The following is a 15,162-nucleotide window of genomic DNA, read 5'->3' as shown; positions in this document are numbered from 1 at the left end:
AAATACACTCAATGTCTCTTAAAGCTATTCTGACAGATAACAGTTTTAGCCACAGAGAAATAACATTAATTAGTCTTCAAAATCTCTTGCCTTACTCAAGAATGTATATCCACCAAGTTCTACAGCATTTAGGCTACAAACCCCTTTTATTTACTATATGACCCTTCAACAAAAAATGCTGTGAGGTAAACACTGTAAAAGAGACAAAAACTGATACTAAAAAAAAAAAAATCCCTCATCAACAAAAACCCTAGGTACTATCTAATCAAAGTCAAGATATAGGTGAATATGAAACTAATCAATCCCTAAAACATTAGGTACTGGTTTTGGTGAGCCTTATCAGTCTCACAGATCACTGAATAAGAACCTCCCACATCTCATCATAGTTCTTGCTATGGAAGATGTTGAAGGTGGATTTTGAGCAGGGACTGTCTTCTACATTGCCTTTGTTGCTGAGGCTGTGAAGTGTTATTCTCACAAGAAAAAGAATCTTAAACTCCAGAATATAATTCACTTAATTTGTAACATAACTTTTTTATGTAAGTGACAAGTACCTGTACATCCGGAGAAGTACTGTCCTGAGACAAAGTATAAAGGATTCCAACACATGCATTCAGGTGCTGAGTAGAACCTATTCCTCCTAGGTACCTATACAGACATCCCAGAGCCAAAGAATGACCTGTTCTTGATACCACATCCCTAGCAGATTTAAGCCTATTAATTGAAAGAAAACTGTTAGTTTAATCACCAAGACTCTTACTACATAATAAGCACATCTACAAATGAAATTTCTGGTATATAATCAGCAAAAAATTTTATTAGATACTATTATATTTCCAAAATTCTAAGTTCATGCATTGTCTCTTATCTGAAGAAAGTACCAAAAGTATTTTAGATACACTTAAATGATGTTGCTAGAACAGCAGCTGATTTAATTAATTTGAAAGTCTACATGCTTACTTAGATAGTCTTACACTAAGAAATACATGCAGAACTCAGGCAGTGCTTTTTCCTGTTAATTTCTGAAGTGACATCAAATTCACAAAGGAAAACAGCTTTTAAAAACTATCATAATAGGTGTCAGGTAGATTTCTCAAACACTTTTATAAACTCAACCAGTATCTTTTCATGCTTATTTTGAACTTACTTGTCAAAACTGAGTTGCGCTAATCCAGCAGTGAAGGCACTGTCAGAAACCACCTGTGCCAACCTGGCCAAACACTCTGCAGCAGCACATCTTAGAAGTGGATTACTGCTTTCCAAGGCACCCATTACCAACATCAGGGCAGATCTTCTAACTTCTTCTGAACCTAAACTTCCCTTGCAGTTAGCCAAATGCTAAAAATAGACATTAAATATATTAAACAGTTAGACAATAATCAGAGTGTGCTTTTCTGTCAGTCATGCAAAAAATACAAGACCTGTAGAAGGATTTTGATTTTCTTCCCCTTTGTCTGAGGAATTCCTCTCTTTTAATGTGCTGGTTTGAGAGTCAGATGTCCAAACCCACATAAGCGTACATCACAGCACAACATCATAGTATCAACATTATGATTTTAGGAAATCCTGGATAGATTGCAGTAGAACCAGATAAACCAACACATTAGAAGAAGAAAACCAGTGAGAACAGAATAACACAAAGAAAAATCTCAGTCCAAAATAAGAGCATGAGCAAAAGCTACAGCAGTTATCTGGATTGCATACTAAATATGCCCCAAATACAAATATTGTACAATAAAAGTTCTTGCCTATTCTGAAAACATTTTGCCTAAGAAGAGAAGAATGAAAACTGCACATGAACAGAGGAAAATACAAATAAAGCACCAGGGAAAATGAACAGATGGCATATAATTATGACATCACTTTATTTTACCAATTGTTACTTTTTTATTTATACAGTAAGAAATACGAAAGAAAATGACAAAGACAGAAATGATACAAACAGAATTTTTCCGTATCTCTCTTATTTGAATGACACTTGTATGGATGCTGGTACACTAGAGTGTACTAGAACAGGTTTCCCTAAAACTAATATTAAAAAAGGAGAAAACTTAAATAGTGATTCCTTTGCACTCAAGAAAGCTATGCCATCACAAAACAATATAATACCATAGAAAACAGGACCGATCACCTTGATTGTTAATCAAAACACAAACTTCTGTGTACTATCCTCGTTTGGACTGGGGTAGAGTTAATTTTCTTCACAGTAGCTAGCATGGTGCCATGTTTTGGATTTGTGCTGAACACAGGGTTGACAATACTGAGATGTTTTTGTTATTGCTGAGCAGTGCTTACACAGAACCAAGGCCTTTTCTGCTTCTTGTGCTACCCCCACCAGTGAGCGGAGTGGGGGTGCACAAGGAATTGGGAGGCAACACAGCTGGAATAGGTGACCCCAACAGACCAGACCGAGATTCCATACCACATGGCTGTCAAGAGATAGTTGTTTAGCATAAATAAGTTTTAAGTAGAATGAGCTACATAGAGGTAAAACACTCAGTGATTTAGGATGTTGCTTGCCTAGCTTTACTGGCTCAGCATGAGTAGCTGGATTAGATGATGCCTTAGGCCAATAGCTCTGAATTTACACCTAGAGATGTTTTTGTTTGGAATGGAGTTAATTTTCTGAGTAATTTTCCTAGTAGCTGGTACAAAGCTGTGTTTTGTCTTTAGTACAAGAACATTGATAACACACTGATGTTTTGATTGTTGCTAGGTAATGTTTATCTTAAGACTAGGGTTTTTTAAATTTTCCATGCTCTGCCAGAGAGCAGATGCATCAGAAACACAAACCAGAAGATCAGGAGACTACAGCTGGCAGCAGAAGCTGCAATTCCTCAAGAACCACCTACCTGCACAGACACAGGGAAAGAACCCAGTAACATATTAGAAGACCCCTTACCAAAAATCACCACTGGACCCAGAGACACATGCAAGGCACATAAAGAGCATATGAAGGGTAGGTGCATAAATCATAAGGGTATAATTGCCTAGGGATTTTTGTTCTGAGTACTTCAGAGACACCCAGCTTGAGCTGACCTGCTGCTGTATAACTCCATTAAATAACTTGGTTTTATAAATCTGACGCCTGACACTCCGCTACGGGAAACCCAGAGTTAAGATGGAAGAAGGAGGAAGCACACCAGAGAGCGAGTGTATGTGACAACAAGGAGACGAAGGGGACACCTGTCTGCTCACTGGGGCTGCCCACTGCAAAGGGGTTCCTGTCCCAGCACCTAAAGTCTCAGGTGGTCTGTGTGCGACTCCTTGAACAGTGTGAGAATGCCCCTGCAACAGCTCTTCCTTTAACATGGAATCATGCTCAGCATATAAAGTTGGGAGGAGGCAAGGGAATTTCTAGAGTGATGGTTTTTGTCTTCCCAAGTGACTGTTAGGCAAGATAGACCCCTGCTTTTCTGGCAACAGTTTAACACCTGCCTGCTGATGGGAAGCAGGAAATTAATTCCTTGTTTTGATTTGCTTGTGTGCATGGCTTTTGCTTTCCCTATTAAACGTCTTTATCTCAACCCAGGAGTTTTCTCACTCTTACTCTTGTGATTCTTTCCCCCATCCCACTGTGGGGGGAGTGAGCAAGTGGCTGCGTGGCTCGGTTTAAACCACAGCAATTGATGTATTTGAACCAAGAGATGCTATGGTTTAACAGAGAGAGAGAGAGAGAGAAACAAAGGGGAGAGAGAGAGCAGATTTACCTTTAAGGAAGTAGAAAAGGCTGACACAACATGTAGTTGTACTATTTGTTGTCGAGATCCTTTTGTTTGCTTTATGGAATTCAACAACTGTTCTAACACCTGGAGCCTTAAACAAAAACAGAAGAGAAACCACAGAATTGAAAATTAAAGAAATAAATAAAGCTTTTAAATTTTATTTTAAAATCCATAACAAAACCTATTTATTATAGAAACAGAGGTAGAATAAATTAACTCCTGAGCATTTTCCTTCAACAGACATCCCTGTCTACTACAAAAAAATTTGCATATTCCATTTCAGAATATGAACTTCCCTATATGAACATGAAATTCTTTTACATTTGTTTCCTTAGACGTATTCATAGATAATAGCTTATATCTAAGTAAGATTAAACAGACATTATTAAAAGGAATATATGGGAATAATGCATTTTGACTTACAATTGAGAAAAGAGGGGGAAAAGGAGAAATAAAATGAAAATGTATTTATCTGCAGCAATTAATTCAGGTCTTGAGAAACAGGTGAAGAAAACCAACCAGCAAGCCGGTGACAGTTGGGGCAAAAAAAAAAAACAAAGAAAAAAAATCCAAAATAAAAGTAGTCAATGAAGACAGAATGAAGAAGTAAAGGCAGGTCAGAAGAACAAATATATCTTGTGGCAATTTTATTGGCAGGTATTCTCATATACAAACAGCTGCCTGGAACTTACACTAGATCCCAAGCATTCAAAGTTGTGAAGACATCAAGACTCAGGACTCATCAACACTAAACACTCATCCCACACAGGAAACTATAAAACCATCACCAGCAACAGTGATCACGATCTAACAGTTGAGGTCTAACTACAGCTGGCTTTGAAAATATAAGGCTATTTGATTTTAAAATAACTCATCTGCTCTAAAGCTGCATACAAAATTATTACCAGCAGCACACAGAAGAAGCAACTGCATGCAAAAATCTTCAGGAATTTCATGCTTTAGCAATCAGTGTGCTTATAAATGTGAAACAAACCAAAATGCCATGTATGCAGCGAGAAAAAACATAGACAAAAACCCAAGAGAAGTTTTTGATGTCTTTTAAGCATTCTTGTACCTTGACAGAACTGTGTTAAGACACGCTCTATTATTTCTTCCCATCCACTTTTTATAAAGGATGTATTATGCATTAAGCACCACAAAAATTGTGTAATAGCTCTCCAAATAGCTTCCATTTTGATCTGGCTATAAAAACAAAACATTATTTTTCTTGGTCCACGGAATTTGCTATGACAGTAACCTCCTGCTGGATGTGCTTTTTTGTTGTCAGTAACCTTAAAGAGAGAAGTCCAATAATGTGGTGGTCTGAATTATGCTATTCAGATGGTCTACAGACTCCACTTATGCAAAAAAAATTTTTTTTCAGAACTGTTTTCTTCTGCATTCAATGTCAAACACTGTAACCATCTTACAACATCTCCTAAATTCCCCAGCAGTTACAGATACTACTTTACCTGTGAGATTCTGTTATGTGGGAAAACATAACTCCAAAAAGTCGAGTTGCTGCACTGATAACAGATAATGCAGGAGGTAGTGGTTTAGGTAATGAATCCCCTTTTACAAATTTCTCATAAATTGAGTAAGGGTCATACTCCAAGCTGCCGCCAGCTATGCTGTTACCTAAAAGGAGCTGTAAGAAGCAAAAAAGTGATAGCCATATTTTTGACCAAGTCTAAATGAGTACTGACCCAAATAACTACAACTGTATGAAAATACAATAATACCTTTATAATAAAACCAAAAAGTACCTGCTCTTCAATAAATCGGTGGTCAGTCTCCTGCAGTAGGGGACCGAGTAAAAGGCGATCGTTCTCATGACAAAGGGGTGGAAGCAGGAATGTAGAGGCATCAATCTGGTTATCTGGGACAGTCAAGTCAGTCACTAACTCTTTTAGAACAGCACTGAAATTTCCTTTAAATTAAAGAAAAAATATTCAAAACACTTCATAGCTACTTGCCACAAGCAATTTTGGGAGCAATATATTCATCCTGAAATAGTAACATCCATCTAACATTTCTCTTTAGTCTTCAAACAGTTAATTAGAGAAGACTCTCTGTTAGAGGGGAAACCACAGAGCAGTACCTGACATAAGCAAGCTAAGCACCCACAGCAATCTAGAAGCTGAAAACCAGAGAGTTTTACCTTTACAGAAGGCATAATGCCATACAACTGATAATTCAATAAATTAGTTACATTTACAAATAAATTAAAGGGGGAAAGGCAGTTATGAACATAGCCATATTTTCTTCTACTTCCTGAAAATTAATGCCACAGAATGTATTACGTAATCACAAAGGGATACTTGGACTTGGCAAGCAGAAGTAGTTTAAAACATCCATAGGTTTGATAAGTAACCAAAAGCTGATCAATGCAGTGCCCTATTTTAGGAGTTTGCATGCAAAAACCAAAGCAGAAGGAGTTTACTGTAGGTTACATTATGATAAATTACACTGGTCACATATTTTTGCACATAATACTGCTGACAAGGCTGTACATAATACTACAACACTGGGCACTTTGAGTCAGACTACTGAGGTTATTAAAACAGGCTTTGTAGTGAGAGAACATTTCCAGTGCTGAACCACATGTGATGAGAAAGGACTGGTTTGTAATTGCAGTGAAAAACACTGCAAAACTGATTTTAAAGAATGTACACAGTCTTTATACAAATATTACATAAGAATTTACCTCCAGAGCATTAAGACTGAAAAGTCAAGTCCTCATGAATTGGGAAATATCAGCACTAAGATGCGGAGAGGGGAGAAGGACAGGAGCTTAACTCCACATATCCAATTCCTCGCATTCAGTTTTGTTGTTAGTTGACCACACAATTACATGTTGGCACTGCAGTTGCTTAAAATTTTTCAACACATGGAAGTTCCAAAAAGTGGGTCAACACAGTTATCAGCACCTCATGAGCATGAGCAGAGTTATTAGTATAGTTGGAGCTGGTAGCTGCAACCAGCTATTTAACCCTTCCTGAAAACAGAATCTATTCTGAGAAGCTGACTTGCTCTCCCCTACCTGTCAAACTCCTATCAGCATGTCTCCCCTGCAGGCATCTGTTGCTTTGCCTGCCTCCCTGACTAATGAAGCAAGTATGTAATTTTCCCAAAGTGCTTTACTCAAATCTTAATGCAAAATGTTTGCACTATCACATATATTGCAAGGCGTACAGATAATGTGTGAGAGGAATAGAAATTGAGCCTTTAAAAAAACCATGATACTGAACAACTAGAAGCTGTTTTTTCATTATTAGTCATCACAACAAAATTTCTTTTTAAAAATCCCCTTCCTATGAAAAAAACCAGTTTTTGAAATAAAATTTCATGGAGATATCCAGCATTTTTTAACCAAATAAACATTTATTTTAGTCCCAGACAGTTGGCAATCCTCAACACTTCAAACAATATTACCCCAACGTAAAGCAGTTCAAAATTTTAAGCCAGAATGCAGTTTCAGCATTCTAGCTATTAATCTCATGCTATTAAGAAAGAAAAGTGAATGCTTGTATTCAATTTTATGGTTTAAACAGTGGAACATAACAAGCACAAAAAGCCGAAGAACGGAAAGAACCCTAATGAGTTGTCTGACAAAACATATTAATTTCAGACAACACGAAACATCAAGAAATCTAATAGAATTCAAACTACTGAAATTATTTTTGTGGAATTTTCAATTTGGACAATATCAAACTTTTTATATTAACTCACAAGGAATAAATGTTTAGCCTCAAAAACATGAGCACATTATAATCAAAAATTAATGACACATGAAAATGATCACAAATACGACTTGTCATCTTAGAAACACAACCAGCTTTCCCCAGCTTTAACAAGTTCATACTTTGGAGCAGATAAATTACAGGTCTTAACCATTCACACACCATGGAAGACAGCAACTAAAACATGTTAAATGTATTTCACTGATGTTCAAGTTCACCTAATATGTTCTTCTCGTATCTGTTATTGCTGAAATAATGCAAAAAATCAGTTATGATTCATGTACACTCATGGTAGAATTTTGCAAAATTCTGCTGGTTGAGCAGATATGATTTTGAGAGATGACAAAGCAATAAAAGGAACATCAAAGAGGCAGAAAGTGAGTAGGAAAGGACCAAACAGAGCCTAAACAAGTCATAGTATCTCAGGCCTCAGAAATCTAAAGGCATGAATTGACAGAGAAGCTTGGGTATATGAATAGTCTGTTTTCAACTGTTTATTTTCTTGGGTATTTTGTTTTGTTCCTCTTGTACTAAAGAAAACAAGCTTTGCACATTATTTGCAAATACTAAAAGCTTGAATTACAACTCTTGGTATATGTTTCTATCACCAATTTTCTTAAAAAGAAGTAACTTACAGATTTCTATCATCTGCTAACTACCTGGATTGAAGAAAATAAATAGAAAAGAAATAAAACCATGAAGAGGTGAAAGCTTCTCAGTTTGTCACTCTGAGCCATGTAAAATGTGCCATGCTGTGCAACACAACAGTACTAATTATAATAACTAAATTTAGACACTGAAAAAAGCATTCTGAGTTTCATAGTGACAATCTTTCCCCAAACAATGTATTTTTAAAATTCCCAATATTTGCAAAGACATACAGCTTCTGCATGAAGCTATCCTACTGGAAATATTATGGAAAGAATGGTATTTGTTTCAAGTTTTACCTTAGAAACTTTTCATCGCATTTTTAAATGATGCACACTTATATGTTAAAATATATAAAAATAAGTTCTAGCAATGTATGTACTTCCATTCCTTCCCCACTCTCAAACTGCTGTATTACACATGGGTGGACACCTCTGAGACTATACCTGTCAAATTACTGTTTTGATTCTAAGGCTATTTTCAAAGCTTTCAGGGGGGTGTCAACTTATTTGTAAAAAACTTATCAAGCTTTTTCTTTATTTGTTGGATCTAGAATGCAGCATCCTCAGCTAGGCTGCTCTCTCACAAGAGTTATATTTTGCAGGTCACACTGTAAAACACCGTATATTTTCAATGAAGTTAGAACATAGGCAAAAATCCCAAACACACCAAGAAACTGCCAAACCCAGCCATACCCAAATGTTTGTATTCTATGACATGTTGCTCCTGTATTCAAGAACAAAAGGAATAACTTGGTCTCAGGGACAGCGGTGCAATCTTCAGTCACAAGTGAGTATTGTAGACTATGCTTCATTACACAGAGACTTCTAATGTGACAACAGCTTTTAAGGCATAGGTCAGGGATTTGTCCCGATCCTCTTAGCAGTTGCCACTAGATGGAGCAGATTATTTGAATAACGATTCCCTCCAAGATACAGAGGACACAGCTAACTTAGAGCGTGTTGCTCCATGTTGTTTCTGTCCTGAAGAATACCCTGTACTTCTCTTTACAGCTGTCAAAACACTATAGTTCCTTGCTGCAGTCCATACACTACTGTATGGCAAATGATTTAAAGATAACAAAGATAATAAATATTTTAGCTGAAAAGTTAGACCCATCCAACTACATTGCATATTTAATGGTTTAGAGGCCTAGACTCTTTTTGTTATGTTCTCCTATAAAAATTAAGTCAATCCCCAGATTTTGTTGAAACTGTTCCTTAAATACAAACCTTTTATCCACAATCTGCACAGGATCAGATTAATATGTCTGTAATATATGCTTAGTTAAATCAATTAATTTGAATTCTTTCAGTGGTCTATATGCAATTAGTTTAAGCTAAAGTTACACCTTTGGGAATTAGGATTCAAGGGAAAAGTAAAGCAGGCATCAAAGAAAAGAAATTTTTCAACTAGTTTGAAATTGAAACGATGACTAACTTCAAGTGTCAACCAAAAATAGAGCAAAAGCGTCTCTTTGTAACAGAGGTCTGTATTTGTATTAGGAAAAGGGAAAAAAGATCATGAACACTAGCTTTTCAAAACCACAGTGACTTTGCTACAATTCATCAAACTTATATAGAGGGAATAAAATTTGTTTTTTAGAAAAGGTGGAACTAATCTTTGCTGGCTGAATGTGTGTTGGACAAAAACTTAAAAATGAGCCCATGGTATTTTAATGGATTTCTCTTTGTATGGAAATACGTACCTTCGTAGGCCTTTGGGGGCAATACTGCTAGTAATTCATAAAGTTTATGTCTGTAAACCGTTGATGGTGTTTTTAAGGAATTTCCATATGATTTGTATATTGAAGAAAGCCTTAAAATATAAAAAGCATGTCAGAGATGGTAGGGACTTTAAGTTTTATGTAACACCCCAGTTTCATTTGTACCGCTCTACTGAATGCTTTTAAAATCTATATATATTAGAAGTACAGTTTTGATTTGCATAACTAATAGTAAAAGGAAACTGATTTATTTCACATATTCTGAAAAAATGTCTTTTGTCCATTTCCAAGCGTTATTTTTATTTAATACTAGAGAAATAAACAAGCTTTCTATTTCCTTTGATTGTACCTATATTTATGACATTATTGTGGATATATTTCTCCAAGTTAGAGCTTAGAGCCCAAATGCATTGAATTGTTCTATATTCCAAAGGCAAAAGTTTAAAAATTATAAAACCCTTTCCAGCTTAGATCTGAAATTAAATACAGAAAATATACATGTCTAAAAGATGTTTTTCCAAGCATATTACTGAACTTGGATTCTTATTTTATAAAAAATAATGGTATATAAATGAAAACGTGCATGTTTAATTTAAAAAGCAGTATATAAAAACTAACTGAAAAAACCCTTGCAAGAAAGTTTTCCTTAGATTTTTCACATGACACTGGAATCTGCAAACACAAACTCTGATTTTTGTCCCTTGAAAAGAAAGTTCTTTAGAAAGTGCACTAATCAAATACAGAAGATTACTCTAGCTTTTCAAATAACACTTTTATATACACACTTACTGTGTCAATAAATCAACAGCACTTGGGAGAGGAGGAAGAAGTCTCTGAACAACTTCATCCGTAAGAAGACCAGCACAGTGGGAAACAAAGCTTTTAATAGCTAGAAAAGGAATTGGATTTCAACTTACTTAGTGTGAGTTATATTGAAAAAAAAAATCACATTAGCAAAGTAATTACATTATCACATCACTAATAATGTATAAAAGTAGAAGAAAATAAACAAAAAAATACTTTGGCCAATAAATGAAAAAACTGATAAAAATCTCAAATGAAAAAAGTCAGATGCACCCTTTTGGTGTGTCAGCTTGGACATTCATACCCTGACTTTTAATTGCATACATAAATGCAATTATTTTTTGCCTTTTGTTATGAACTAAGTGATCGTATATAACTCAACTTCATGATAATTCTATAATAATAATAAAAAGAGAATAGGAGGATGATCAGGTGACCTACTGCTTACTTCACTAGTTTTCCATTAAAATTTAGTTCAATTACTGTTCTTTAGGAACCAATTAATATGTATCTATGTATATAATTTACAGAAAACTAAATTTGAGTTTTATTTTTGAAAGCATCTAGAGAATATATTGTATTAAGTACCTACTTTCTAAAGAAAAAAGATTTAAAGGTTAATTGTTTAGGTAGTTCTAAAATGAAATTACTATTGAATTCCACACTTTGTGATACATCTTAATAGTGAGAGAGAGGGGTGATTACTGTATCAGGGTTTACTGGAAAGCAAAGTACCCTTTAGTACTCTAGAATACAAGACTGAAACACATTAAGTATTTGAAGATCACTGGAGCAACTTCTTGGAAACCCAAATTCACAGTATTTCATGATTAAAAATTGCAACCTACCAGAGAGCAGCCACATCCAAAGCACTCTTTCCTGGCTGAGAATCCCAACTACCTGATCGTAATCTTTACCCAAATCCTTCCACTCTCACAAACACGTTTGAATGACTCACCAGTTCTATTTTGCTTATAGTAAGTTACCTAGTAGGAAACAGAACCACTATTTGCCACATATAATAGACCGGATAAACAACAGAACATACCCTGCTTTGGGTCTTCAGTCATTATTGTGATTTGCTTGCTAAACAAGAGAAGCAACCTTCCTGATTATCATTTATTGCTTGAAAAGCAACTGATTAGAAGGAGGAGAGGAAAAACTCTCTTGGTTTGTTTGTTTTTTCTTTTTTTAGAAAAATGAAACATATATTTATATGTAAATATTGGTATGTAAGCATGTATGTTGGGGAATGAATATAGCCTTTACCAGCTAGTGAAAAAAAATCAGTATGAAATGTCCTTGTTCTTTCAGAAGGAAAATTAACTAAGAGACCAATTATAAATAGGCAGAGAAAGACAGTAAATCCTGCTTACCACTGAGAGCACCAGCACGACCTTCCAGTGTTACTTGCCAGGTAAATGAATCTCCTCGTGTCTTCTCTGTCTCTAGGTCTTTAGGAGATGACGGAAAGATGCACTTCCACAGTAACAGCATTCGTGGCAGATGATGTTGGACAACTGCAGGACCTGTAAATGTTGACAGTTGTCATGCCAATGCAAGGATTAATAAAACTAAACCGTCTTTCATTCTTTTTTTTTTCTGTGTTTGTAAAATCTTTACAGCAGTAAACAAAACCTTATGCTACTTTCTCAGCCTTCTCATATGTAATTTCTCAAATATTTACTGTTTTGGTACTTCATTTTCATATGTAACTACCCACTGACACATTTACTAGTATGTTACCAAACCAACTACAATCTCTGTTTTACTAAGTATAGACCCTGTGGATCACCAGCATAGAAGAGATGTAATGATCAATAGTAATGTTCAGAAAAGCAAGCATAAGAAAAAAATGGAAGTTGTTGGGCAGAAATAACACCTGAAAACATGGCAAGTGCCTTAAAAATATTACCAAAGCCAATAAAATACATTCTTTATTAGCAATTTACTGATTACAGTCAATAATCTGACCATTAATATATATCAGAAAGTTCTGTAAGATTTCAAATGCCTGACAAGATGGAAATACAAATGATTAGCTCATTTTTTGCTGTGACAACTATTTAAAAATTCTTCTATGAATGACCACTAGGACATTTGGTTAGATTCACTTTGAAATTTATCATCTACATTTAATTAATAGCAGTCCCACTCCAATCACTATTTCTCAGACATTGCTCCCAATGAACTAAAAAGCAAATTTGAAAGAAATAACAACATTTTGATCTCAGAAAGGTTTTCTAAAATATTTCAACATTTGGGTTTTTAAGAATTATTGTGCAGCAGTAAACTAGACAAAACCTCCAACTAAAAATCAGACAGAACACTGAACACCTTAATGTAGATAAAGAAAAATTGTAGAAAGCTACTACCTAATGTCATGAGAGCAGCTATCAAGAGCCATGCAGCCTGCATTCGCTGCAGTGAAATGCGACTGTTCTGAGATGCACAACACAACAAATCCTCTGCTACTGTCATGATTACCTTCAAAGTAAAAGAGAAAAACAGAGCATCACATTTTGGTAACTACCAATTTTTTTTTTTAATACTATTTGGTATAATACTTAATCCTATTTTCTTGTGCCCAGATAGAATGTCATCTTCCTCTTACACTATGGCAATAAATCAGGCTCATGAAGTTGCAATTCCTGACTTCAGTACTAGTCTGGGATGGCTTAAAACAGTTCTGTGGAGTACTAGGTAAGTTACTTTGCTGCTTTGTACTCTCTCTTTTATCAGCAGTAAAATCACAACTGCTAATTCCCACAGGAATATGCATTGGAAGGATAGAAGTGTTCTGATACTCTATTTATGCCACAATGTATGCACAACATCTATGACTTACAGCTCAAAAGAAGGGGTGAGAGTGGTAATGATCTTTCTATCCTTGTTTCAGAATAAAGCCTATTGTTCTTTCTGACCATTTTTCAAATCAACAAATGGTATGACAAATAAATTAAAATAGTATAGTTGGAATTAATCCTATTTTAGCTGCTCCAGAATAACTGCACGTGCACACTACGGGCTAAATGCAAGGTGACTCCGCTTGTTACCAAAACATAAGCTACCTAGAACTTACGTGGAGGAACACACCTTGTGCTCATGCACAATTACCACAGCATGGCTACAAATGCTGTAAGTATTCTGCATATAGTTTGCTTCAATTATGTTTCACATATTCTAAAACATATTTCTTACGACTTGCATTATGTCCAGTCTCCAAAACAAACTGCTCATAAATCAGTATTGCAAGTAAGAAGTGTCATTATCAAAAGTATCATTAAAAGCTTCAGTATAGAAAACATCCTTCTATAATTTTTTTTCACACTTAAAATGTCATGAAAGTTTGTTTCACCAATGTTTGAGATTTTTACACTTCCAAAACTTCATGTGAAGTCTTTTTTCCAATCTGAAAATATTAGTTTCCCCAATTCCATAATGCTACCAGGTGGTTGTAAAAGAAGAAATGTATTTGTATACATTCCAGATACAGTTAATACATTTGATTCTAAAATAAACCTTTTTAAAATTATACTACTAAAAAATCACTAACAACTTAGTATACTTAAACTACCTGTAAAGCATACATGCTAGAAAGGACATAATTTAATGATTTCTGACAATTTTTCTCTCTGTGTACTAGGAGGAATGCCTTGTATTTGAAGGATTTTTTAAAACTGAATTATAAGCAAAAGCACTGAATGTTAAATACATATAAACTCACTAATTACTTTATTTTCTTTAGGTTCCACCTGCAACTCTAACTGCTCTCTCAAAGGAAAATCCATTAATATAAAACAGCTTCTCTACAGATCATTATTATCTATGTTTGATACTTCCTTCTCAAAACTGCTCTATTTAACACTGGTCTTTTTCTGCTTCTCAGAAGAGGAGCTAGTCTGGAATCTGGCAGTGTTCCTAGGAGAGAGCAGAAAAGGGCTTTTGTCAACTGTTCTGTTCTTCCCCCTGCCACCATAGTACAGAATACAGTGTTCCTCCCATATTTTTTTCTGTGTCCTGCCATACCTCCTCCCTAGTCCTATCTCATCCTATTATAATCTTCTAAAAGAAATCTTTGTTAAGACTTATGTTTCTCTGTTAAACAGAAACTTCAGCTCTGCTTAGGTGTAGAGTATTTGAATGGCACTTCTTATCTATAAGTGGGCAAACTACATTCGTTTTGTTCTCTCCACATGATCTTTCAGCAATCACAAGGAAAAGTTCATCACTCAGGACTCTGAATGTCCAGAATGTTCTTAATGTTCATTGACTCTGAAACAGTCTTTTTCAGAAGAGAGAATGTTTCTACATTATGCAAAGAATTAACATGTACTGCTGACATTTGTAATGCACCATAGTTTTCCAAATATGAGTAACTCAATGGATAAAATTCTAACGAAGATGGAAACAGCTCCTTTTCCTGGTCTTTATTTGTATGGCTGCATATCTTTAAAACTTCAGAGCACAGCATATCCTACCTGCACTAGTGAGGAGGGTTGCATCTTAGACTGTG

At 35.2% G+C, this 15,162-nt stretch overlaps 1 protein-coding gene across 6 annotated transcripts in view; it reads right to left on the bottom strand.

The window, feature by feature from the left end:
* HEATR5A (HEAT repeat containing 5A) overlaps positions 1 to 15,162 on the bottom strand; it is a 65,330-nt gene that overhangs the window by 25,890 nt on the left and 24,278 nt on the right. For all 6 annotated transcript variants that reach the window (XM_048306155.1, XM_048306154.1, XM_048306157.1 and 3 more), the window contains 9 exons: positions 13,022 to 13,133; positions 12,023 to 12,175; positions 10,632 to 10,731; positions 9,825 to 9,934; positions 5,492 to 5,655; positions 5,198 to 5,373; positions 3,711 to 3,816; positions 1,148 to 1,338; positions 555 to 714 (listed from right to left, as the gene is read on the bottom strand). In XM_048306155.1, the coding sequence (XP_048162112.1) occupies positions 555 to 714; positions 1,148 to 1,338; positions 3,711 to 3,816; positions 5,198 to 5,373; positions 5,492 to 5,655; positions 9,825 to 9,934; positions 10,632 to 10,731; positions 12,023 to 12,175; positions 13,022 to 13,133 (1,272 nt within the window). The remainder of the gene's footprint in view (positions 1 to 554; positions 715 to 1,147; positions 1,339 to 3,710; positions 3,817 to 5,197; positions 5,374 to 5,491; positions 5,656 to 9,824; positions 9,935 to 10,631; positions 10,732 to 12,022; positions 12,176 to 13,021; positions 13,134 to 15,162) is intronic.

This window comes from Corvus hawaiiensis, chromosome 6 (genome assembly GCF_020740725.1).
Source record: "Corvus hawaiiensis isolate bCorHaw1 chromosome 6, bCorHaw1.pri.cur, whole genome shotgun sequence".
NCBI classification, from domain to species: domain Eukaryota; kingdom Metazoa; phylum Chordata; class Aves; order Passeriformes; family Corvidae; genus Corvus; species Corvus hawaiiensis.
Note: the sequence above shows the minus strand (reverse complement) of the source record. Positions and strands in the feature narration are given on the sequence as shown.